Raw genomic sequence first — 22,882 nt, forward strand, 5'->3', positions numbered from 1 at the left:
TGCTTATACAACGATTACGACGTGGAGTGCTCTCTATCGACAGTGTGGCGGGCTTTGGAGAAGCTTCACTACAGCAGGAAGCTGGCTACAAAGCGTGCGATTGAGCAAAGCGAGCCACTCCAGAGGGTGTACAGAGCGAGGATGCAACAGTACAAGGCGGAGTAAATCATTGCGATCAATGAGAGCGCTTGCAACAAGAGGACTAGCGACTGTAAGTATGGTTAGAGTAGAGTTGGCACGCCTGTTGAAGTAGCTTACTCTATAAAACAGAGTGAGCGATGGTCACTTCTGCCAGCAATAACAGTCAACGGATACCTTAGTTACACTATTTTTCAAAGCTCAATTACCTTAGAGATTATAGAGGACTTCCTTAAACGCTCTGTGTTGCTATATACAACACCTAGGTACTCTGTTGTCGTGCGCCAACCCGGCGTGTGACTGTGACTATTTGAGGTGAAGACGGACTTCCGAACGTAGTTTCCATGGGCAAGCACGTGGGATCGCATCTGCAGGAAGTTGCAAACCTGATGGCTCGCGCAACGGCTCAACAGCTGTTGCTCCTTCCCGCCACTCAACGGGCAATGCAACCTCGTCCATCTCTCCACCAGAAGCGGGACACCAACAGTTAACATCCACCTCCAATTACCCAGCAATCTCCCCAATCAGCCCATAATTACCCAGGCCAGATGTCCATCGCGCGTCCGGATAATTTCAGCACCGAGGCGGAAAATCTCTACGGCGGTCATCATGCCCGTTCCCAAAGAGGCAACCGTTGTATACTCCCCCGCATAACACCCCAGCCCAGAGTCTTCCCACGATGCGGTACTCCCGGATAGGATCACGTTACCCCGCACCGTAGCGAGCGCGTTCCTGGATGATATTGCGCAATATATGTGTGCAGAGTGATAAAAGACGGTACGCGGCTCAATCTCGCAAGGCTATCGAGCTGGCTACTGATAGCAAGATGGCGAAACAGTCGTGGAAGCCCTTGTGGCTTTCTCTTCTCATTCTCCCCCTTGCACAAGCCAAATCGTTATGGTCCATCGGCCCTGCAGACAGCGGTGACACAATTCGCACCGCGTATCCTCTCGGCAACGGGCGTCTCGGCGCCCTGCACCACGGACTTCCGCTCGCTGAGATCCTCACGCTCAACGTCGATACCCTCTGGTCCGGCGGTCCCTTCGAAGTATCCAACTACACGGGCGGCAATCCGCTCTCCGCCGTTTCTGGCAATCTGACAGGGATCCGAGACTGGATATTCACGAACGGCACGGGGAATGTAACGGCGTTATTGGGCGATGATCGATTCTACGGGAGCTATCGCGTCTTGGGGAACCTCAGCATCACGATCCCAGAGCTTGCGGGCCGGAATGCGCCTGTGACGGGGTATAAGCGGAGCTTGGATCTGGTGGAAGGCGTGCATACGACAACGTTCCACGTTGATGGACAGAAAGTGCAGACTAGTGCGTTTTGCTCGTTTCCGGAGCAGGTTTGCGTGTATGCGATTCAATCGTCGAAGCGTCTACCGCCGCTGGAAGTGCGTCTTGACAATGATCTCGTTGAGCCGGAGCTGCAGAACGTTACTTGCTTTGATGGACAAGCCTATCGGAACGACACGGCCCATGTGCGCCTGCAAGGTGTGACTCAGCTCGGTCTGCCGGAAGGTATGCGTTACGATTCGATTGCGCGCGTTGTGTCTGGCTCGCATGTCCAAACGACCTGTCAGAGCGGTACTCTCAGCATCGCGAGCGGGAATGGTACAAAGAGTATCGCTATCGTTGTCGGAGCAGGAACGAATTACGACCCCAAGAAGGGCACCGCGGAGTTTGACTACTCTTTCAAAGGCGAGGATCCAGGACCGAGTGTTGAAGCTACCACACGAGCCGCTGCTGCAAAGACTTTTGACTCGCTACAAAAGAGTCACGTCAAAGACTTCACATCTTTTACCGGCCGCTTTTCACTCTCACTCCCCGACCATCTGAACTCTGCAGACACTCCGACATCCGAGCTCATCGCACGCTACAACTCGAATGATACCGTCGGCAACCCTTTCCTGGAGAGTCTCTTGTTCGACTATGCGAACTACCTGTTCATCTCAGCCTCCCGCCCCGGCTCCCTCCCGCCCAATCTTCAGGGACGATGGAGCGAAGGTCTCGGCGCTGCATGGTCAGGCGACTACCACGCAAACATAAACCTGCAAATGAACCATGTAAGCCTTTCCAAAACCTCTTGACTTGCAATAGCTAATAAACTCAAAGTGGACGCCCGATCAGACCGGGCTGACGGACTTGCAGTCGCCGTTGTGGGACTACATGGCCGAAAACTGGATTCCGCGCGGTCAGGAAACGGCGAAGTTGCTTTACGCCGCGCCAGGCTGGGTAGTCCACAACGAGATGAATATATTCGGGCATACCGGGATGAAGAGCGGAGAGTCCTGGGCACATTACCCCGCCGCTGCTGCTTGGATGATGCAACATGTTTTCGACCACTGGGACTACTCCCAGGATGAGGAGTGGTTGCGAGCCCAAGGCTACCCCATGTTGAAGGGTGTTGCTGAGTTCTGGCTGAGCCAGCTGCAGGTCGATGAGTTCTCGAAGGACGGAACGCTGGTCGTCAATCCTTGCAGCAGTCCCGAGCATGGGCCGACGACATTCGGGTGCGTGCATTACCAGCAACTGGTTCATCAAGTGTTCGAAGCCATCCTCTCGATGGAATCCGCAGCCGGCGAAGGCGACGAAGCCTTCGTGGCGAACGTGACCAGCTCGCTCACCAAGCTGGACAAGGGCTTCCACATCGGCGAATGGGGCCAGATCAAGGAGTGGAAGTTGCCCGACTCTTTCGGCTACGACTTCATCAACGACACGCATCGCCACCTCTCCGAGCTCGTGGGCTGGCATCCAGGCGCCAGCCTTTCGTCCTTCCAGGGTGGCTACAGCAACGCCACGATCCAGGACGCTGTCGCGCAAAAGCTGTACAGCCGCGGCGAAGGCACCGGCCCGGATGCAAACGCAGGCTGGGCCAAGGTCTGGCGGTCGGCGTGCTGGGCCCGGCTCAACAACACCGAGCGAGCGCACTTCGAGCTGCGCTACGCAATCGACACCAACTTTGTCGCCAATGGCTTCTCCATGTACTCTGGCACCAACACGCCGTTCCAGATCGATGCGAACTATGGCCTCGGCGGGGCTGTGCTCAGTATGCTCGTTGTCGACTTGCCCAGCGCGTTTGGTGACAGGAAGACTAGAACTGTGGTCCTCGGTCCTGCGATCCCGGTGGCTTGGGCTGGTGGGAATGTCAGAGGCCTTGCACTGAGGGGTGGCGGTTCGGTTGACTTTGAGTGGGATGACGCGGGCATCGTGACCAAGGCGACGGTCAAGAGCCGCAATGCTCCGTTACGCATTGTGAACAAGGAGGACAAGGTTCTCATAGAGATGTGACGTATTCCATCCTTTACTAGCTGATAGCAAAGAAGCATCTTATTCAACGCGTTCCCCTCTCGAGATCGGCCTCCATATGTATCCCCAGCGGATCCTGGTTCGGCGGCGGTAAATCGAATGGCGGACTCCCAGGATCCGAATTAGCCCTCCTGTGAATGTGGTGCGGCTGCAGCGCAGCACTCAGCCCCAGCCATCCCGCGAACGGCGGCTGCTCGTGGGCCGAAGACGACGGCAAGATGGCCTGGTCGCTGCTGACGCGGTGTTCGTCGCTGGACAGCGAGTCTGTGCGCTGGCCCGTATGCGCTTCCGACGGCCGCTGGATCAGGGGCGCGTACGAGTCGTCGCTGGCCCTGTATTGGTACTCGGGCCGGTAAGGGGGCCGGGTCGAGGTATCGCTCTCAGTGCGCTGACGACCGGGGGGAATGGCGGGCGGGAACAGAGAGTGCGCCAGGACGGGTGTTTCTGTTGCTTTGATAGCAGCGAGGGGGATCTCGGACATGTCTGTGTACGCGAAGGTGGGTGTGACGACGTCGCTTCGTCGCGGCCGTTGGCGGACTGCGGGGTCCCAGTCGTGCTCTTTGGTCCAGAACAGCGTGTCCTGCATCGTCTTGATGAGGCCGACTTTGTACGACACCCACTCTAGCGGTTGCAGCGTGTACTGCGCGATGAAGCGCGCCATCACGCGGACGAAGTATGTGTAGTGTCGGTAGGACCGCGTCCTTCTCAGGCCTTGCATGGCGTCGTCGTAGTCCTCGGTGGATAGGAAGGACTGCTGGCACCACTCCACTGTGATGTAGAACATGGACAGAAACATGACGGTCGCGGTGAGTAGGGTTCCGGTTGTCCAGTAGTACAACACCCACTTGCTGTTGGACGTGTCTTGTACGCCGAAGTCGAGATAGCCGCCGCGGCCGGCCCAAGTGCTAGTGACGCAATGGCAGGTCTTGTACCTGGCTGGTGTCAGTGATCAACGGGAATGCCAGCACGCGAGCGCTTGTTTGGACTGCACGAGTGTGATGAGACAGGCACCTACGTACCATCCGAACGTCTGTGCCAGCACAATGTACACCAGCCAGATAGCATTGAATATCTCCAAGGGCCGAAAGAAAAAGAGCTCCCATCGCCTCTGCGAGGGCATGATGCGACGCCGTCTGGCCAAGTCTTCCAAGTAGTCTTCGACCTCTCGTTTGACCGCAGTCTTACTTTTCCAGGGGATAAGAAGGGCGATGCGCACGAGGGTGTTGATGACCAAGTTCTCCGTGTTCAGCCAGAAGCTCGAGGCCTGCCTTTTCAGCTTGACCCAGCTATTGTGGGTGCTGTTGCCCCAGTCGTTGAAAGTCGCGTTGCTGCTCAACCGTCCTTCAGCACGAGCAATCCATGGCCACTTGTCGATCTTGTACGGCGACAGTACCAGCCAGACCAGCATTTCCATGATGAGAAGGCCGAGGGAAACGCAGAAGAAGATGGTATACCCGCCGCTACGACATCCAAGGCCAACCGTCGGGGTGAAGTAGCTGAGGATGAAAGCGCCGCCGCAACTTCCCCCAACAATGATCACGGCGCTAGCGATCTGCCAGAACTCGCGGACGTCGAACCACACAAGCCCCTCGTCGTTGCTGCGCCCTGTGACAAGACTCGCGCGCGCTTCCGCCTCGTTCGCGAGCCAGTTCCGTCCTTTCGCGGCGATGTAGCAGTTCTCGATGTCCGAGAGTATGGGATGGGCTGCGCCGTAGTGCCACCGTACACGTGCCTGGCCGGCGAACTCCTGGAAGAAGTGCTTGAGGTCCTCGCCGGTCGAAAGCGTCGCGAGATGGTCCACCTCGGCCTTGAGCTCGTTGAAGTTGGGCTGGTCGCCGAAAGAGTTGATGAAGGCGGCGCGACGCTGTTCGTTCCTGAGCGCGTGGCGCACGTGATCCACCAACGTGTTGAGTTTGACACGGATGGCGTCTGCAGCAATAGGATTGCGGTCTACGATCGAGCCCATGATCAGTACGGGGAACCAGGCAAGCAGACAGCCAAGTGCGAGGTCGTGAGCGGTAGTGTTTTGCCCCAGATCTCCAAAGGCGGCTTGGATGGAGAGGGCGAAGGCGAAGAGGAACCACATCGTTGACACGAACACTATCATCGCGTCAGCTGTGTGCATCTTTGTATGTGTGTAGTGGCAAGATACCTGGCACAGCGCCGCGTCTACGCATTTCCCGCAATTCACGAGTCAGAATCCGCCTCATCTCGCGGAGCGACTTGTTCGTATCCGTCAGCTTCAAGTCCTTGCTGAACAGCACAATGCGCAACAAGCCCTCGGCCTCTTTCGAGCTCGAAACTACCTCGTCCTTGAGCGTATACTGGTTCATCGCCAGCAGCAGATACATCGAGTCGCGCATGCTTCCGAAATCCGACTCGAGGTCTGGCGTCTCGCCATACTTGACAGCCATGTCAACCATCAACGCCGCCTTCGCAGACACCTTGATATTCCATAGCACGTAGCTGAGAGAGGCGATGGGCGACCCGACCCATCGTGTGATTGCGAGGAATGTGCGCTTTGCCGCGTTGCTTTCGAACGGGGCCTGGAGGAGGGTGCCAACGACGGGCAGGATCCACGTTGTGATTGTCTGTGACACGTCCGCCCATGGATAGTAGTCCGTTCCACTGCCGCAAACATGGATACAGCCTGCGCTTGAGATCAGGGTGGTGTGGTTGCGCTCGATGCCGACTAGGGTTCCATTCCAGCCCCAGAGCGACTGAAGGGTTGCATTGTCTCTGTACCGTATGGCGCACTGATCAAAGCTGATCTTGCCCATAATTACCAAGGTATTGTGTGAGTTCTCATTGCTACTGGGGAGAGTCGAGATCAAGCACCTGTGCAGGGCGGCCTCGGCTTTACATGCAGCTCAGCAGCCACATGCAGGGGCGCGAATTGCCATGCCGTTCCTGCCTACCTATTGCGAAGCGTGTCCAATGACGATTAACACAGGCTTCAAGGCTTCGCAGTAGTGCCCCGAAGTAGTAGTTCAGCCTCATTGTGTAGCAGCCTGCACTGAGAAAGTGTGACGGACGACAACGTCGGTGTGACCTGATTACCCGATCGAGTCACCGGATTACATGCGCCCTGACATGAGTCAAGAGACAGGCGACGCATTGCAGCAGACGACAGAGCGTTCAGTATTGGCCCTTATGATATTGTTCCGGCCATCTTGACATGGTGGATGATGTTCAGCGGCTCGGATCGCGTTTCGCATTGCGTCCCGCCGTGTCATCATCGTGTTCACGAGCTTGGGCGGGCCGCAAGTAGAAGGTGGTGAGCTGGATCGGGAAGTCGCATTCAACGCATGGCGATGTGCGTTACAACGTCTAGCGAAGTGGCGTTTGCTGCCTGAGTTGAGTGGTGGAAAGACGATGGACGAGCGACGCGTGAGGTAGCCTTATCGAAGATCTTGGCCCCACACAGCACGCACTGCCAATCATTTGAAGTCTGAATCAACATCATCGCAGCGAATATTCGACGATTAAGCTTGCTAAGTAAAACGAGCAGTGTATTCCTCAGAACGTTAAAGTAAGATGGACACCGTATCTAGAAACCAATCACGTGATCAATCACACCAACGCGCCCATTCGCGAACGACAACAAATGCATTGAGTGGGTATACGCAACCTGCGGCTAAGATGCAACACTAGTACTGAAATCACACCAGGCCCTTGCACTCCTCGACCTCGAATCTCACACGCTTACTGCCGTCTGCAAACTCGCCTGCATCCTCGTCACCCCACACCATCATCTCCCACCAGAGCAAGAAGTTCTAATCCCGTTCCGTGAGTCTCTGGGCCGTGCGCTCGCTCTCGGCCATGACGTCTTCGTTCAGCGCACTGAGCTGTGATAGGGTCTCTTGCATGGCGGCCAACTGCTGGGGCTCCGTTAGCGTGTGCTCTTTACACCTCAACAGAGGGCGAAATATGGGGAGACTCACTGTACCGACGACATCCTTGGCAGACCCTTTCATCAAAGGAAGGGGAGCCTTCGGAGGCACAGGCGGCCCCGAAGAACCAGACCCAGCAGACGCCGAGCTGCCCTCGTCTTCGGATTCTTCTGCCAAGGTGCTCATCTCGCGCTTCTCGCCCATGCTGGCAGCGGCGCGGGCGATTCTATCACCGGCTGCGAGCATGTCCTGGAGGCGGTCGATCTTGTTGAGAAGAGCACTGTTTTCCTTCTGCAAGGGCTCGACGCGGGCGAGGTGCTTCCTAACGACTTCGCCTTTGAAGGTCTCGATCCTATCCTCGGCTTCCTCGGCGGCTTTGTAGGCGCGGTCGCGCTCGGTTTCAATGGCTTCGATGGTTTCTTGCAGCCGCTTTACGTCCTCCGACGACGCTTCGAGCTCGACGACCATTTTGTCAAGTCGTGTTTGCAGGTCGTTGCAAAGGGCCTGCTGTTCTGCGCTGTCGCGCTGGATAGCTTCGAGCTCGGCGGCGTGGCTAACTTTTCCAGCCTCGAGCTCTGCCTCTAGCGAGTCGTATTTCTTCTGCAGCTGCCGGACTGCATCAGCCGTGCTGTTTTGCATGCCGATCGTGAGCTCGGAGATAGCGCCCTCGTGTGCCTTCACCATCTGCTCAGTGGCTTCAGCGTGCTGCTTCTGAACGGACTCGAGCTGCTTCTGAACGGACTCGAGCTGCTGTCGCAGCGCGTCTGCATTCGTACTGTGATCAGCCTCCAACTCCCTCTTCAGCTGATCGAGAGTCTGCTGGTGCTCGCCGTCCATCTTGATGAACTGCTCTTGTAATGCGCTGTTCTGGGAGCGCAGTTCACCAATTGCCTGCTCACCTTCACTCTCAAGTGACTGCTTCAGTTCGGTGAATGCAGCCTCATGTGCTTCATCAGCAGCCTTCTTCTCTGCAAGGAGCGAGTCGTGTTTCTTGCTGATCTCGGCCATCTCAGCTGCGCGTGACTCCTCTCTCGCCCCCAGCTCGCGCCTGAGCTCATCGATCTCTGTGATTGCATCGTCCCTCGCGCGCTCAAATTCATCCTTGAGTGAATCCTTCTCGGCGATACGCGCTTCGTATCGCTCCTTCGTCTCGTTGAGGTCGGTATCCGCAGAGTCTCTCAACAAAGCCAATTCAGCCTCGTGGTCCCGCTTGTCGGCGGCAGCTTGCTCAGCCAGGAGCGACTCGTACTTTTCAGTCACCTCAGCCAAGCCCGCGGAGTCAGAGTGTTCCTTTCGTTCAAGCTCCTCTCTAGCGGCATGGAGTTCCTTCTGTAGATCGGCAATGGCCGCTTCGCGCTCATCTTTGTCCGCCGCAGCCTGCTCAGCGAGCAGCATCTCGTATTTCTTGCTGACCTCGACCAGCCCTTCCGAGTCGATCTGCTCCTTCTCTTCAAGCTCGTGCCTGAGCTCATCGATCTGGGTGTTCAGCTCTTTCTTGACGTTTTCGAGATGTTCAAGTGTTGATTGCTTCTCCGACAAAGCTGCCTTGTGTTCTTCCTCAAGCTTTGTGACATCAGCATGTGCCTCCTCGAGGAATGCCGTGTACTTTCGCTCAACCTCTTGACGCTGCGCATCGACTGCCTTGTTGAGTGCCTCCGCATGAGTCTTCTCTGCCGCTGTCTGTGCGGCCTTGTTCTCTTCCAACTTCTCCTCGACTTCTGCAAGTTGCTTAACCAGAGCTTCGCATCTGGCCTGGATGTCTCCAACCTCCGCTGCGTGCGTGTTGTCGGTATGCCTCTTCTCCGTGAGCAGAGTGTCATACTTTGACTGAAGTTCATCGAGAATCTTCTTCGTAGTGCTCTCGGAGTTTTGCTTCATGCCCTCAACGATTCGAGAATGCTGTTCTTCCATCTCAGTCTTCTCTTTGCAGAGGGTATCGTAACGCATCGTCAAATCAGCAATAGTCTTCTGCAAGTCCGTGCGTTCTTGTTCAAGGGCTTCCCTGTCCTGGATTGAGGCTTCCTTCTCTTGGATCGCGTTTTCAAGATGACTTCGGACCTCGGCAAGTGCCTTTTCAGCCTTGGAGCCGTCTTCGTCCGCAGCTTCCTTCTCTTGCGTGAGGGCGTCAAGCTTGGCCTGGAGTTCGGCAAGCGTCTTCTCAGAAGCGGCGAGAGCTTGATTGGCAGCCTGCTTTTCTTCTGTCAACGCATCCAGTCGTGCTTGCAGGTCGACAATCTGCTCGTTCTCCTTGGCCAGAGCATCAAGCTTGGCCTTGAGATCGGTCAATGACTTCTCCGAGGCTGCAAGCGCTTCGTCCGCGGCCTGCTTCTCTTCGATTGACGCATCGAGTCGTGCTTGAAGTTCCCCGATCAAAGTGTTTTCCATCGTCATGGCTTTGAGCTTAGCCTGGAGGTCAGTAAACGACCTCTCCGACGCTGCGAGGGCTTCGTTCGCAGCTTGCTTATCTTCTGTCGACGCGTCCAGCCGTGCCTGCAAGTCGGCAATCAGCTCATTCTCCTTCGTCAAAGTCTCAACACGGGCTTCTAGGTCAGCGACCTGCTTCTGCGCTGTAAAGTGGGCTTCGGCCAGCGCCTTCTTCTCTTCGAGCACCTGCTTGTGCTTGGCGTTTGCCTCATCGAGGCCTTGCGAAGTGGATCCCGAGCTCTCCTTCAATGCAGCGATATTCTTCTGCGCCTCATCAAGCTGCTTGAGTCTGTCTGCCAGGCTCTTCTCGTGTCCTTTGAGGGCGGTGTTCTTGTCGGCGACAAGAGCGTGGTACTCATCTTGCAGCTTGTCGAGGCGCTTCTTCGCATCTCCTTCCAGATCAGCGCGAAGCGAATCGATTTCAGCGTCATGGTCTTCGCCAAGAACACGAAGATCTTGCCTATGCCTGTCCTGAGCAGCGTCCAGATCGCTCTTGTAGGACTCCGCCTTCTTCTTCGCTTCGGCAACCTCGGTCCGCAGCTTCTCGAGAGCCGTCTCGTGCTGCGTCTTGTCCTGCTGGGATGCCTGCTGGAGCGAATCGACAGTCTTGCGCAAGCCATCCGCTTCCTGCTTCAACTGCTCAATCTCAGTAGCATCAGAGCTGAGCTGGTCGTTGATGGCCTCCAACTGCTGAACGAGCTCTTCGTTCTGCTCGGTCTTGAGCCTGATCGCATCCTCGTGAGCCGTCTTGGCATGTTGAATCTGCTTGGTGAGCTCCTGCGACACCCTAGCGCCGTCCGTCTCTCCTTGCTGAAACGTCGCAATCTGGTTCTGCAAGTCTTCGATGGACTTGAGGTGACCGGAAATGTCTGCCTCCTTCGCACTGACCTCATTCTGGCTGCTCTCCTGGATCGCGGCGATCTTCGTCTTCAGGTCCTCCGCGTGTGTATTGCGTTCGCTCTCGAGGTCGGCGGCGGTCTGGTCGGCTCGCTGCTGCAGCTCTTCAATATCGCCCCGCAGCTCCTTCTCGGTCTGGGCGTGCGACGCGATTGTCTCGTCCTTCTCGCGGAGTTGGTCGGTGTGCTGTTGTTGCATTAAAGCTATCTTCTCCTGCAGCTCCTCGGCGAGCTTCGATGACTCGGACGAGTTCGACTCGAGTGATCGCTTGGCTGCCTCCGAGGCGTCACTGTGTCGCTTTTCGGCGTCGGTGACCTCTGAGCGCAACGTGTCTACAGTCTTGGTCAAGCTGCCAATCTTGCCATCTCGGTCCTGCACTTCGGCCAGATGGCTCTCCTCGAGGGCTGACAGCTTGGTCTGCAGGCTTGCGAGTGTGTCGTTGGCGTCTGCTAGATCGGCAGAGAGAGCGTCACGGTCTGCCCTTAGGGTCGTCACGTCCTTGGTGAGCGCCTCAATCTGAGCACCCTGTTCCACCAGCTGCAGTTTCTCGCCGTCCCACTCGCGGCCCTGGCGCTCGAGCTCCACGTTGAGGTCGTCGAGCACCTGCTGCAGCTCGGCGGCCTTTGCAGCCTCTACAGCCTCCTTTTCCTGCGCCACGCGCTTCTCCTCTCCCAGCTTCTGCTTCTGCTCTTCCAGCAACTTCGTCTCGAGCGCAAACTTCTTCTCCATGCCATCGACAATGGTCCTGTGCTTGTTCTCGTCCCAGCCAGTGGCGTCTGTGCCTGCGGCGGCAGCAGCCTCCTCCTTCTCGGCAATGGCAGCCTGGGCATCGACCAGCTGCTTCCTCAGCTTCGTGTTGGTGCCCTGCAAGCGGGCGACCTCGCGGTTGAGGTCTTCGCGCTCTTCCTGGAGCTTCTCGCGTAGACTGGTCTCCTTGAAAAAATCCTGCATCACGGCCAGGCTGCGGCGCCTGCTCTCCTCGTCGACCTCTGCGGGCCCACTAGGAGCAGTGCCGGGCCGTCTGTCCTCCTCTCCAACTTTCGGCAGGCCGGCCTTGAGGGGACCGAACGGGATCGTCTTCCTGACTTCGACTTCGGCGTCGGATGCAGCTTTGTCCTTGAGTGGGCCATAGCTTCTCGGAGGAACGTCGATGGGGCTATACCTAGAGCGGGCGTTAGCAGGAATTGCTGGAGCAGGGTGGACCCACGTACGTGAGTGCTTTTGCTGGCGATGCTTTGGTGGGCGAGGAAACCGAGTTGACCGAGAGCTTCTTTGCGTGCGCCACGGGCGTCCTCGGGGTGATGGTCGAGACGGGCGCCTTTGGCACCACGTGGTGCGGGGTCCGTGTGCTGATCGAAGCCCGCGAGACTGCGGGCTTCGCCGGAGTGGACGCGGGCAGAGAGGCGCGCGGTGCTGCTCGCGCGGTCGAGCTCTCAGCGCCAGGCCGGGACGTCGTCGACGGGCGCTTCACAGCGGTCGCGGCAGGCGCAATCGTCGACCTGCGCTCGGACGGCGTAGCTCGCCCGTTTGCAGCAGCCCCGCCAACAATGCTCCTGCGCACGGCGGGCTTCTTGTTCTCGTCCCCCGAGGTCACCGAGGCGCGGTCGGGCTCTGCGTCGCCTGCCGCGGCTCTCGCCGCGAGCGCAGGGCGCCGCGCTGCTGTGCCTGCGGGTGCACGCGTCGGCGGCTTGCTCAGACTCGACCCAGAGCCTGCGAGGCGCGAGGCTGAGCCAGCGAGGGGCTTCGACGCGCTGCTCGGTGGGCGCGTGGTCGTGTTTGTTGTCGACGACGCGGCGGCGGGTCGGCGGGCGGCCGAGGCTGCGGTCGCGCTCACCGCAGCCGGTCGACGTGGCGGCACAGGGTCCTTCTTGGGCAGCGAGGCCATTTTGCGGCGGAGAGCCGACGAGGGCAACGAGGGCGACGAGGGCGACGAGGGAGGCGGCAACGACGCCTGCTGCGGGCTGGCGGGCGCTCTCGCGATATTCGCAGCGACTTTGCTGCTGGCAGCGTCACTAGCGGAGGTGCTCGAACCCTCCGCAGCCATTTCGGGACAGCTGCCGGTACCTTCGTAGTCAGGGGTGCGCCGGCGCCACGTTGATGTCAATACGCGGAGGTGGAGATGACCTCTGAGCTGACAGCACACATTGCATGCCGTGGGCTTCGACGTGGGCTCGACAGAACTGCTGGCACACCTGTCGCGCGTGCCAGGCTGCTGCAGACTGCTGCTGCAGGCGTCGCCGTGGAAAGCTTTCCGGTTTTGGATCCAGGGTCCTGCAGCGACAGCCAGGACAGCCAGGACAGCCAGGACAGCCAGGACAGCCACCACAGCCACGACACGCATGCGTCATGCCGTCTCAACCAGTGACGTTCGTCAATACAATGTCGTGCTGCTTGCACGAGTACGGTGCAGAGACCAACCACGACCCAGCACTCTAGATACCCCATGTCTCACGCGTACACACAGCACAGCAGAGTGCCGCCTAGCGTCTCAAGCACATCCCTAACCCTCCCCGTCTGCCCACTTCAGGATACAGGGCCTGCCATATCCAATTCAGTCTTGACGCCTGGTATGCCACAGCGGTTCGCAACGAGCAGGCGAACCGCTCTACTCGTGACAACATTCTGTCCAGTGCCAACTCTTCCTTTTGTGCCTATCGAGGAACGACAACTGGTGTCACAGTACTGTGTCTTGAGCAGAGCCACGGTTTGATCCCACCAGACTGACATGAGAGCAAGCCCATGCATACGCTGGGACAGGTGGACGGGTGGAAGAGGAAGTGGCAGGTGGACGGTGGAAGAGGAAGTGGCAGGTGAACGGTGGAAGAGGAAGTGGCAGGTGGATGGTGGAAGAGGAAGTGGCAGGTGGACGGTGGAAGAGGAAGTGGCAGGTGAACGGTGGAAGAGGAAGTGGGGTATATTCGATACATGGACACGTCTTGTTCCCCGTGGAGTGTTCAAAGCTGCCACTGATGCAGTCTGTTACTCCCTCTGCCGACGAAAGTGAGCAGAGCTACTATATCGCCTACCGCTGGGTGGTTCTACCAGCAGATGCATCACCACTGGAGATGTTGTATTTGAACAAGCGCATCGTAGAAGAGGAGTCGAGAGAATGTCGCTACTGAGCTATGTGGGATTCTTTGTCTGTTCGTTTGATGGAGAGTTTGCAAACTTGCCTGTCACGCCTGCCTGTGGTTTCACGGATCGAGCGGGCCTTCTGGTGCGAGCGACAGTGGCGCGTGATATCGCAAGCTCACGTTTTGGTTTGGCAAACTTGAGATGACTAGATTGTAGTTTGTACTTGTGCTCGAAGGCTCAGTCAGGGGGTGCATATTTGCGTCTGGGTAAAGCCCTTTCTGCACTTTCTCTTCCACGTGTCCAACGGGCTACCATGCTTCAAGACTGCTCCACATAAGTACTGCGACGCTACCTGGATCCAAGATATTCCCTTTATGCTCACCATGCCGCGCTGGTTGGAAACACTTCTAGGGTATCAAGTCGCGACCAAGGCCGATAATGCACGCCTTCATCTGGTCACGTAGGTGTTAAAGCAAGCAATGTCTGATACAATCCTGCTGACTGCATTTTTGTGGCGCAATTGAAGACGGATACGCTCTCAACGCTGCACTTTCAGCAGCAAAGCAGCAATACGATGACCTAGCAAGAGACATTCCCCTCACTGGCACCACCCTGTCAGCTCAAGACCGACGCGCCCAGTACAAGCATCTCCTCCGTCAGACAGCCATTTGGAATCCCGCTCACGATCAGGCGCAACGCAACCTACACAAGCCATACGAACACGAACTTCGCAAAACATTCCGAGACGCCTGGCTTAGAGCGACCTGCAAGCAGATGCGTCATATGCTACCACGAGAGCTTCGAGATGTGATATATAATATGATCCTTGGTTCCCAGAACAATGTCACGTCAGGAACCAACAGTCCTGAGCCCGGTCGCTTCTGTTTCAAGCGCAGCAGTTCCGCCATCCCAAAGACCCCTGACGAGGGTGTGCAACTGAATCACGACATCTTTTCGGAGAAGTCTGCCGGACAGGTAGTATCACAAGAGATTGCGATGGCTTGGTACCGGCGTCCCTTCACGATACAGAGTGCACACGGTGACTTGAACGATTTTTTCACGAGTGATAGATGGGGCCTTGGGCTCCGTCCGGCCTACCGCATCAAGAGCATTGATATATTTCTGGACTGAAAAGAATGGTTGGATCTTACAATTCGGTCCGACTTACGGACTAGGGAGGAGGACAAGACGTGGAAGGGTCTGTCTGCCCTATCCTCACTTCGCCAAGACGCCAAGATCACTGTTCGCATACCGACTCGTCCTTGGAAATTTGATTGCTCGAATTGCGGCGGTCCAACTGCCCCCTGTCACAAACTCAGCTTCTTCACTCAGTCAGATGGCGTGTGGGACGGGTTCTACAACGAGCTTCGGATCACTGAAGACATCTTTCAGCAGATCGAAGATACCGGGCACTCGCTCAGCATCATGTTCCAGGACTCACAGACGACATGGGAACTCGTTTACAAACACAAGCCCGGACAGACGTTTACAGTCGATGACGTGAAGCCAACCTGTGAGGAGCTTCGTGAGGCAAGATCCATCAGTCGATGCCCTAGGATGTCTACCGACTCAGTACTAGAAAGCAATAGAGAAAGCACGGGCGTTTTGTGTCCTGGAAAAGGGAGCAAACTAGGGTTGAACGATGCATGCAATACTTTTACCTGTACTCCGACGCGTATTAGTCACATCGAGGCTCTAGCAATGCAAGCAAAGAAGTACCTGTAGCTTATCGTTGCTCCTTCCTCACTGCTCGCACATGCCGTTTTTCAATACACGCGCGTGATGGAGCAATACATTACACACGCGTTCTGCAACGAGTGCAGTCACTCACAGCTGTCACTTTGTGCCAAAATCGAGTCCGGACTTAGTCTCAGCACCACATCGCCAGCTCCCTCAATACCCAAGCAGTTGCGCGAGCTAGATAGGTGGTGAGACGGTGAGGGCGGTGGAAGAAACTGGCATGCAGCTCCCAAGGCATGATTCATCCTGAGCAGACTACAGCTACTATACTAACATCTCTCGACATATCTATTACTGCTGGTACGGTCCTCAATGCGTGTGTTGTGCGAGCTGAATAGACTCACAACAGCTCGGTGCTGGTTTTGCGATTCTCGATGTTAACGACACTCTCGCACCTACCGGTAAGCGAGCTGAATATCCAACATGTCATGCAAGACAGCGGCACGAAATCTTTCTTACGGTTGCTTTCATCCAGATCAGCACGTTAAGAGGACCTTCGTTATATGTGCAAAATTCTGCGTAAGCTTCAGCGTACACGGCCGGCTATCCATCTCCAGGTTAACAATATAGATCATGGCGGATGGACCTGCATTGGTTGTGATCACAGTAGAGACCGCAGACCGCTTCAGAGGGTCTCGAGCGTTCGATGGTCAGAGAGATATTAGTGAGTACTTCTTCAGCGCAGATAATCCTTCGGGTGACAAAAGGTCCAGGATGCGCGACAAGATGCACGTCGAAAGTACGATTAGAGGATGTCCAGATACACTGTGAGTCATAGATTCGTATTCTGACCACTCCAAACGAGATCCTGGCAAGCACAAGGTTGCTTCCTCGCTCACTCCGTGCCGACCCTAGACAGAGTTCGTGGCTGGGACGAGAATTATAAGAACGAGAAGATGGTCGATCCTGCGGTATTCCGAGAGATTCTGGAGGCTTGACACAAGCTCGTCGTTGCCTTAAACGTGATCGATAGCTCCTCGGGCTTAGAACCGCTGATTTCATTCAGCACGCTGTCATTGAGATCGAGAGCGCTCACATCCCATGTCTCACTGCAAATTTATAGCACGGGCGTCAAAACTGATGTTCGTTATATTGATTCGTACTCTTCCACGCTCGTATCGTGCAATTGCTATTTAATGTTCTTGACCAAGTACTCAGCCGAGAAGTGCGGCAGCCTTATAGATCTGGTAGCCCGACAAAGCAGCGCCGGTGGCCCAGAACATACTGCGGATGAAGCTCTTGCTGTGGTCCGCAATATTGATGTAGGAGACAATGTAGGCAGCACTGTGGTTTGTTAGCCATCTCAAAAAAATTGAAACAGTGTTTCAACCGACTCACCGAACAGCCATGAACGCGCAGATGAAGAAGGCCAAGCCAGTGGCATCATCGCCGACGGCCGCATTACCCAGACCTCTCGCGGTGACTCTCTCAGCAATGATGCTGGCCAATACGGCCGTAGCGTACAGCGGAAGCTGCTCGATGTTGTTACTCTGTGCGTTCTCGGCGCGCTGGTATCTCTGGAAGACCTCGTCGGGCACCTTGCCTTTTACTGCAACTGGAGACAACGAGGCCTTGGGGTTTGCGTTGTTGAGGTTGTAGCCGGCGGAGCTGAGGATCGAGCTTGCGTACACGTGGGGAATAATGGAGAAGATGTAGTACGCCGGAATCGAGAGGAGAGGGTAGTTGAGGGATGAGGAAGTCATTCTGACGAATCTGTGTTGGGTGCTTGCTGCACTTGGTGAATATGGTAAGTAACTTGGTGGTCTGACACGTCGAGTCGTGCTCACTTCGAGGTAATATGCAGTCCAAAGTATTGCGCTGCTCACTATGACGTGAATTCCACGTACCGATGAGAAGGCTGGCGTGACGAGTCAGCTCTCTGTCAGCCCTAGAAGAGATTGTGACCCCGACGCGTTGCACTTTTCTCAAAAACACTACCTAGGCAACGCGCTGTATCGAGATTCCGCGAAACGCCACCTTCCACAGTAATGCTTAGCGGAGCAGCTACGCGGTCCGCTCAATGCGAGCAAAGCGAAAATGACTTCCACAGCTGACATGCGGGGTCTCGCGCCCAAGACAACACAACCTTGGAAACCCCACGTTTTTGAAGGATCAACAACGGTCTGTCATCAGCGATGTCTTCAGCCAAAGAACCAAGTGTTGCGACACGAGTTTTCTATGCGACATGTCACTGTCGTGCATCGACCTTCTCGTTCGAGGTCAGTATGTCCGACCTGCCTCTACCGGTACACTTTTGCCACTGCAGCATCTGTCGTCATTCTACTGGTACGCTCAGCACGGCAGGCGCCATCATTCCTGAGCCTGTCGTCAATTTTTCGACTTTGACAGTATACAAGAGTTCCGAGCATCTGACACGCTATTTCTGCTCGACGTGTGGAGCACACAGCCTGGGCTCTTTTCAGCTTGGCAATGTCACGAAGTGGTTTGTCTCGGCGCCATCAGTCGATGCAGAGGAAGAGGTGTGGAACTTTGCCGGCCATGTATTTGTTGGAAGCACGGGTGACGGAGGACTCGCTACTCTTCTGCAACAGATCGGCGGGATAGAGGTAGGACTGTGGGACACTTGGGCGGGCAAGAGCGCTCCATGGCACCCAGCAGATCGACCTGCAGCCGTAAGGCCCGCGAAAGAAGAGCCAGACCGCCTACACGCTCGTTGTCATTGCGGTGGTATCGAATTCTACGTCTCGAGGCCCAACGGCGATGAGACCTTCACCGAAATCGATGAAGATAACGTTCGCAAACACAAGGACAAATGGCTTGGGATACACGATGTATGTACCTCATGCCGACTGACGATCTCGACTTGGGTCATCTCTTGGATCTTTCCCTCACGCGACAAGATCATTTTGCCAGATGGTTCACCGTATCCGGCGGACGGCAAATTCGGTACCGTGGAGGTATACAGTAGTTCAGCCGGCGTATATCGATCGTTCTGCGGAAAATGTGGAGCCGCAGTGAGCTACGTTAGCAGCGAGAGGTCCCACGTGGTGGATATTGCTGCGGGTTTGCTTGACCACGATGGCCATAACGTTAGGGCTGAGGACTGGGTTGAGTGGAGATCATACAAGTTGGCATGGGAAGAGGATGCAGTCTGGAAGAGTGCAAGAGACGCATTAAGGGAGGGTCTGCAGGCAAACGAGCTGATGCAGTGACGTACGGTGGTAAGGTCCGCCTCCCAACACACCACCCACAGCTGCGCGGGACGTTCGCCATCGAAGAGCGGGAGATGCGGCTCTATGCTGGTATAGCAAATGACTGAGTTCTGGACGTCCACGGCAGGGTTCGATCTTGATTGTAGCGCGTTTCAGCGTACCGCAGCCCGCACTCGGGGAAATGATTCACATCTCGCTTACATCCTTCCCCCTGTGCGATGCCTAGCGCGATTTTTGGCCAGTATGTGAGCCGGCGTACAGCCATTGTAGGTCTCATTCGTACGTGCGCGAGCTCTTCAGGATTCCTAAGAGGCCCTGTGTGTCTAGCCTGCAAGAGTGCGCAGGTCCCCTGTGGGTACGTAAAGGGCTAGCTAATCACTCAGAAGACCAGCACAGGGTTGACTTCAATAAAGACACTAGGCGTCCGAACAGGGGGAATTGATGTATGAGCGCCACTGTCATTACTCGCTTGATCCATGCCTCTCAAGGATTGTCAAAAGCTTCGTTTCCCAAACAGCTTCCTCCCACATTGTCACGTTCCTTTCACACACTCGTTTGTTTTAACTCCTGCAGCAATGTTCACCAACGCTCTCCTTTCGTTGGCGCTGGTCGCCCCGATCCTTGCGCTGCCAGCGCCTCAGCCAATGGTCATCTCGGATACTACGAAGCAGAAGCCAACATCGCTCTGTGGCGTTTCCGATAGCGTTGTTCTGACCGATACTCCCTGGATTGTTTACAACATGATGTACAATCAGGCTTTGACAGTCGGAACCCAGTGCACCAACTATGACCATGTTGCAACAGGATCAGATGGCAACAAGAAGATCACCTGGGGCGCTGTCTCCAACATCGACTATGTCAAATCGACGTAAGACCAGACGCCCACAACCGTCCGCACGCACGCATACTAACAAGAAGCAGCGATAACATTCCTAAGGGTTACTCGTTCATTGGCCTTACGCAAAACCTCGAGACCAAGCTTTCGGCCATCAAGTCCATCCCAAGCACCTACGACTGGACTCGCACGAACACCACTGCCTACAAAGGAAACATCTGTTTCGACTTCATGACTTCGGACACCAAGGGCGACTCTACATCCACCAACGCCCAAGAGTTAATGCTATGGCTCGAGTACACAGGCGGTCAGCTTCCTATCGGCTGGACTGCCGGTCCTAAGGCTACTATTAGCGACTTGTATGGCACCAGTTGGAAGCTGTATCAGGGCAAGAACGATGACACTGGTATCACTGTGAGCAGTCTGCTGCCTGATAAGCAGTTCACTGGCACTTTCAGTGGTGACATCAAGTACTGGTTGGATGCGCTTGTCAAGATCGGCGTCTTTAAGGATAGCACCTACGTCAACGTTGGCAACGCCGGTACCGAGCCCTTCTACGGAAAGGCTGTCATGAACGCCACTTTGGGTCTGCAGATTAACTTGTAGGATGTATGCAGATGATTTTAAGATCTAAATGGACTGTGATGGTGTGCATTGTGTGCTATGCTGGTGCCGCAGGCGTGCTTGCTTGTCGCGCCTGTCTCACGTGGTGAGGTGAGCACACAGTCCAAATGCTTGTAAAATACGTTAGTCTAGACTACGCAAAGACAGATAACCCAATAGACCTCTGGTAGAGTGCTAGGAGGCATAGGAATCAGCATAGTAAATAACTAGTAGTAGTTAGTAAAGATACTTGAACTGCGTGAGGAGTACCTAATAGAAGCGTTTTTGTTGCGGCAGACGTAGCCGCTGTATAGTTGATCGAAACTGCGCTGAGTTGCTTGCTATCTAGGAGGCGACCATATATACATGCCCTGAGACGTGCTAGTCCAAAGTAGTCAATAGAGGTGACGATCAAGGCCTGTCGGACCGACTTGCACCGCAACAGTTTTAAAGAGGTTGATGAAGGAGAAGAGGAAGCGTGCAGATTCGCTGAACGTTGGCTGATCATTGTACGAACGTTGTATGACCGTTGCAGGCGTTGCAGGCCTACCATTTAGACTGTCGCCCCACAGTACAATGCCACGATTTCCCAATTTTGACAGCGGAAAAACTTTCCCAATACAGCGAGACTTGGCCACAAGATTGAATTAGCCCCAGTACTACAAGCACAGGCTTCATCTCGACAACAGATGTATTTACTTCTCATCATTCATCTGTACTGTCCAGATTCGTGGATTATCAAAACTGTTCTCTAGCCGCTGCTGCAAATAATCAATGATAAGCCGGAAGTCGGCATTTCATACGTCTAACGTCTTTGGCACTGAATGACACAGTCAGGTTAGAGTGGGGCTGTACGATAATCAGTGAATGCACTTGACTAGACTGTGCTACAAAGAGCGTCTTGCTAATCTTTCATGACTCATACCAATCTCGAGCATTTTATCATGACACCAGATCTCAACGCAGTCAGCAAGAGTGAAAGGTGGGACTATTCTACGCCAGGCTTGAGTGGCTATAATATTCCAGACATCGTCTATAGTGTGAGTGTTACTGCCACATCTTTATAGAGTACATGTTGACATACAGAACGGGATCTTTCCACCGGGAAGCTGAGGGTCTTGACCATCGAGGCTGGACTGTCTGGTATCCAGCTGGTCTACCAGATCCAAAAGCACTGTAAGGACGTCGAGCATGTCATCTACGGGAAGAACGCAGATATTGGCGACAGCTGGCTGGAGAATCGATATCGAGTCTGCGCTTGCAATGTTCCCTCACATGCTTACACTCTCAACTTCGCCTTGAACCCGGACTGGCCACGCTTCTTCTCTTACGCACCAGATATCCAGAAGTACCTCTTGAAGGTAGTCGAGGTATTCGAGTTGCGCAAGTACATGACCTTCAATACAGAAGTTGTACGCTCTGAATGGCAAGACGAGAAGGGTTAGTGGAAATTTTCTCTGAGGCAGGAATTCCCTTCCAGTGAAACCAAAGAGTGGGACGAAGAGTGCGACTTGTTGTTGTACGCGACCAACATCCTGAACAACTACAAGTAGCCGCAGATTAAGGGCATGGAGAAGTTCAAGGGCCGCATCGTGTACACTGCAGTCTGGCCGGAAGAGTACCAAGATGGCAAGTGGAAGAGCGACCGCGTCGCAATCATCGGATCAGGCGCGTCTTCAATTCGGACAGTGCCCAAGATGCAGCCACATGCTAAACATCTCAACATCTTTGTGCGGACCGGTGTCTAGTCTGTCCAGATTGCGAACAACTACGGACAAAACAAGGACTACTTACAAGAGGAGCGGAATGAGTTCCGCAAAGATCCTCAGAAGTTAGTGGCACACACTACCGTAAGGACATCGAAAACTAGGTCAACGGATTATGGGGTGCTTTCTATGCTGGCAGTGAAGGACAGAATGCTGCACAAAAGATGTTCAGGGAAAGAATGAAGGAGTTCCTCAAAGATGAGCGACTTTTGCAGGGCTTCACACCAAAGTTTGAATTTGGCTGTAAGTTGCACATCCGCCTTCCGCACATTAATCGATTTGACCAAGAACAGGCCGCCGCATCGCACAAATAGAAGCCATCCAGAATGAAAACGTCGATGTGCACTTCACGGCGGTTGAGGCGATAAACGAAGACGGAGTCATTGGCGGTGACGGCGTCAAACGCAAGGTCGATACAATTATTTGCGCCACCGGCTTCGATGTCACACACAAGCCTCGATTCCCAGTGATCGTTACGAACAACATAGATCTTTATGAGAAATGGAAAAAGGAGCCAGGGTCGTAACTTGGCCTTGGTTGTCCTGATGACTACGGTCAGGAGCTCTTCGTTGTCGCCTTGTGTCGACCCGGAAGGCAAGTGAGCGTATTTATGTTCTATATCTCCGTTCTCTCGTTCTATTGCAGAGACTACTACACGCACCATTCTGCGCTTCTACGCGCATGATCGTGTCTGACGCATATGTGCACACTGAGGTGGCGCAGCGCAGTCACTGTAGCCGAAACACAGCTTGACGAAGTAAAAATGAGTGATAGTAAAATGCCGTGAGATATTGAGTTGGGGAAGAAGGTATGGAAAACTTGACGCACAATAGCGCGATGAACAATTTCGCCCTAGGTACCAAGACTCGCAGGCGCGTTGGTGATGTCCATCAGCTTGGAAGGAGGCACACCGGCCAAAACCTGCGCTGCAACAAATGCGATAAGCTGCCACCCAGTACGCAGAGATAGGAAGGTCAATGCTGCCACAAAGAGCGCCATACCTACTGCTAAGGTCTTGGTAGTC

General features: G+C 55.0%; 8 protein-coding genes across 8 annotated transcripts; 4 read left to right on the plus strand and 4 right to left on the minus strand.

Moving 5' to 3' along the window:
- Positions 1-3: 3 nt before the first annotated feature.
- M421DRAFT_410134 (uncharacterized protein) lies at positions 4-753 on the minus strand. Its single transcript, XM_033590379.1, has one exon. The coding sequence runs from the start codon at positions 630-632 to the stop codon at positions 333-335; it is 300 nt and encodes a 99-aa protein (XP_033442865.1). The 5' UTR covers positions 633-753; the 3' UTR covers positions 4-332.
- Positions 754-964: 211 nt separating this feature from the next.
- M421DRAFT_77654 (glycoside hydrolase family 95 protein) lies at positions 965-3,434 on the plus strand (the record flags this gene model as incomplete). The annotated part of the gene is made up of 2 exons (XM_033597342.1): positions 965-2,209; positions 2,259-3,434. 2 exons carry the CDS (start codon positions 965-967, stop codon positions 3,432-3,434), a joined length of 2,421 nt encoding a protein of 806 aa, XP_033442866.1.
- A 43-nt stretch (positions 3,435-3,477) lies between these two features.
- On the minus strand, positions 3,478-6,232 carry M421DRAFT_104955 (uncharacterized protein; the record flags this gene model as incomplete). Its single annotated transcript, XM_033587080.1, has 3 exons — positions 3,478-4,384; positions 4,472-5,567; positions 5,605-6,232. 3 exons carry the CDS (start codon positions 6,230-6,232, stop codon positions 3,478-3,480), a joined length of 2,631 nt encoding a protein of 876 aa, XP_033442867.1.
- A 996-nt stretch (positions 6,233-7,228) lies between these two features.
- M421DRAFT_104956 (uncharacterized protein) lies at positions 7,229-12,710 on the minus strand (the record flags this gene model as incomplete). Its single annotated transcript, XM_033587081.1, has 5 exons — positions 7,229-7,333; positions 7,397-8,932; positions 8,999-9,347; positions 9,687-11,828; positions 11,878-12,710. The coding sequence occupies 5 exons, from the start codon at positions 12,708-12,710 to the stop codon at positions 7,229-7,231; spliced, it is 4,965 nt and encodes a 1,654-aa protein (XP_033442868.1).
- Positions 12,711-16,635: 3,925 nt separating this feature from the next.
- M421DRAFT_77641 (uncharacterized protein) lies at positions 16,636-17,184 on the minus strand (the record flags this gene model as incomplete). The annotated part of the gene is made up of 2 exons (XM_033597340.1): positions 16,636-16,765; positions 16,820-17,184. The coding sequence occupies 2 exons, from the start codon at positions 17,182-17,184 to the stop codon at positions 16,636-16,638; spliced, it is 495 nt and encodes a 164-aa protein (XP_033442869.1).
- Positions 17,185-17,486: 302 nt separating this feature from the next.
- On the plus strand, positions 17,487-18,851 carry M421DRAFT_426753 (uncharacterized protein). Its single transcript, XM_033594488.1, has one exon. The coding sequence runs from the start codon at positions 17,617-17,619 to the stop codon at positions 18,652-18,654; it is 1,038 nt and encodes a 345-aa protein (XP_033442870.1). The 5' UTR covers positions 17,487-17,616; the 3' UTR covers positions 18,655-18,851.
- Positions 18,852-19,198: 347 nt separating this feature from the next.
- On the plus strand, positions 19,199-20,359 carry M421DRAFT_426754 (glycoside hydrolase family 12 protein). Its single transcript, XM_033594489.1, has 2 exons — positions 19,199-19,522; positions 19,576-20,359. The coding sequence occupies exons 1-2, from the start codon at positions 19,230-19,232 to the stop codon at positions 20,093-20,095; spliced, it is 813 nt and encodes a 270-aa protein (XP_033442871.1). The 5' UTR covers positions 19,199-19,229; the 3' UTR covers positions 20,096-20,359.
- Positions 20,360-21,036: 677 nt separating this feature from the next.
- On the plus strand, positions 21,037-22,384 carry M421DRAFT_96697 (uncharacterized protein; the record flags this gene model as incomplete). Its single annotated transcript, XM_033598411.1, has 5 exons — positions 21,037-21,132; positions 21,244-21,504; positions 21,652-21,839; positions 21,998-22,101; positions 22,152-22,384. 5 exons carry the CDS (start codon positions 21,037-21,039, stop codon positions 22,382-22,384), a joined length of 882 nt encoding a protein of 293 aa, XP_033442872.1.
- Between the last annotated feature and the right edge of the window lie 498 nt (positions 22,385-22,882).

Source organism: Didymella exigua (assembly GCF_010094145.1).
Source record: "Didymella exigua CBS 183.55 unplaced genomic scaffold M421scaffold_65, whole genome shotgun sequence".
NCBI lineage: Eukaryota > Fungi > Ascomycota > Dothideomycetes > Pleosporales > Didymellaceae > Didymella > Didymella exigua.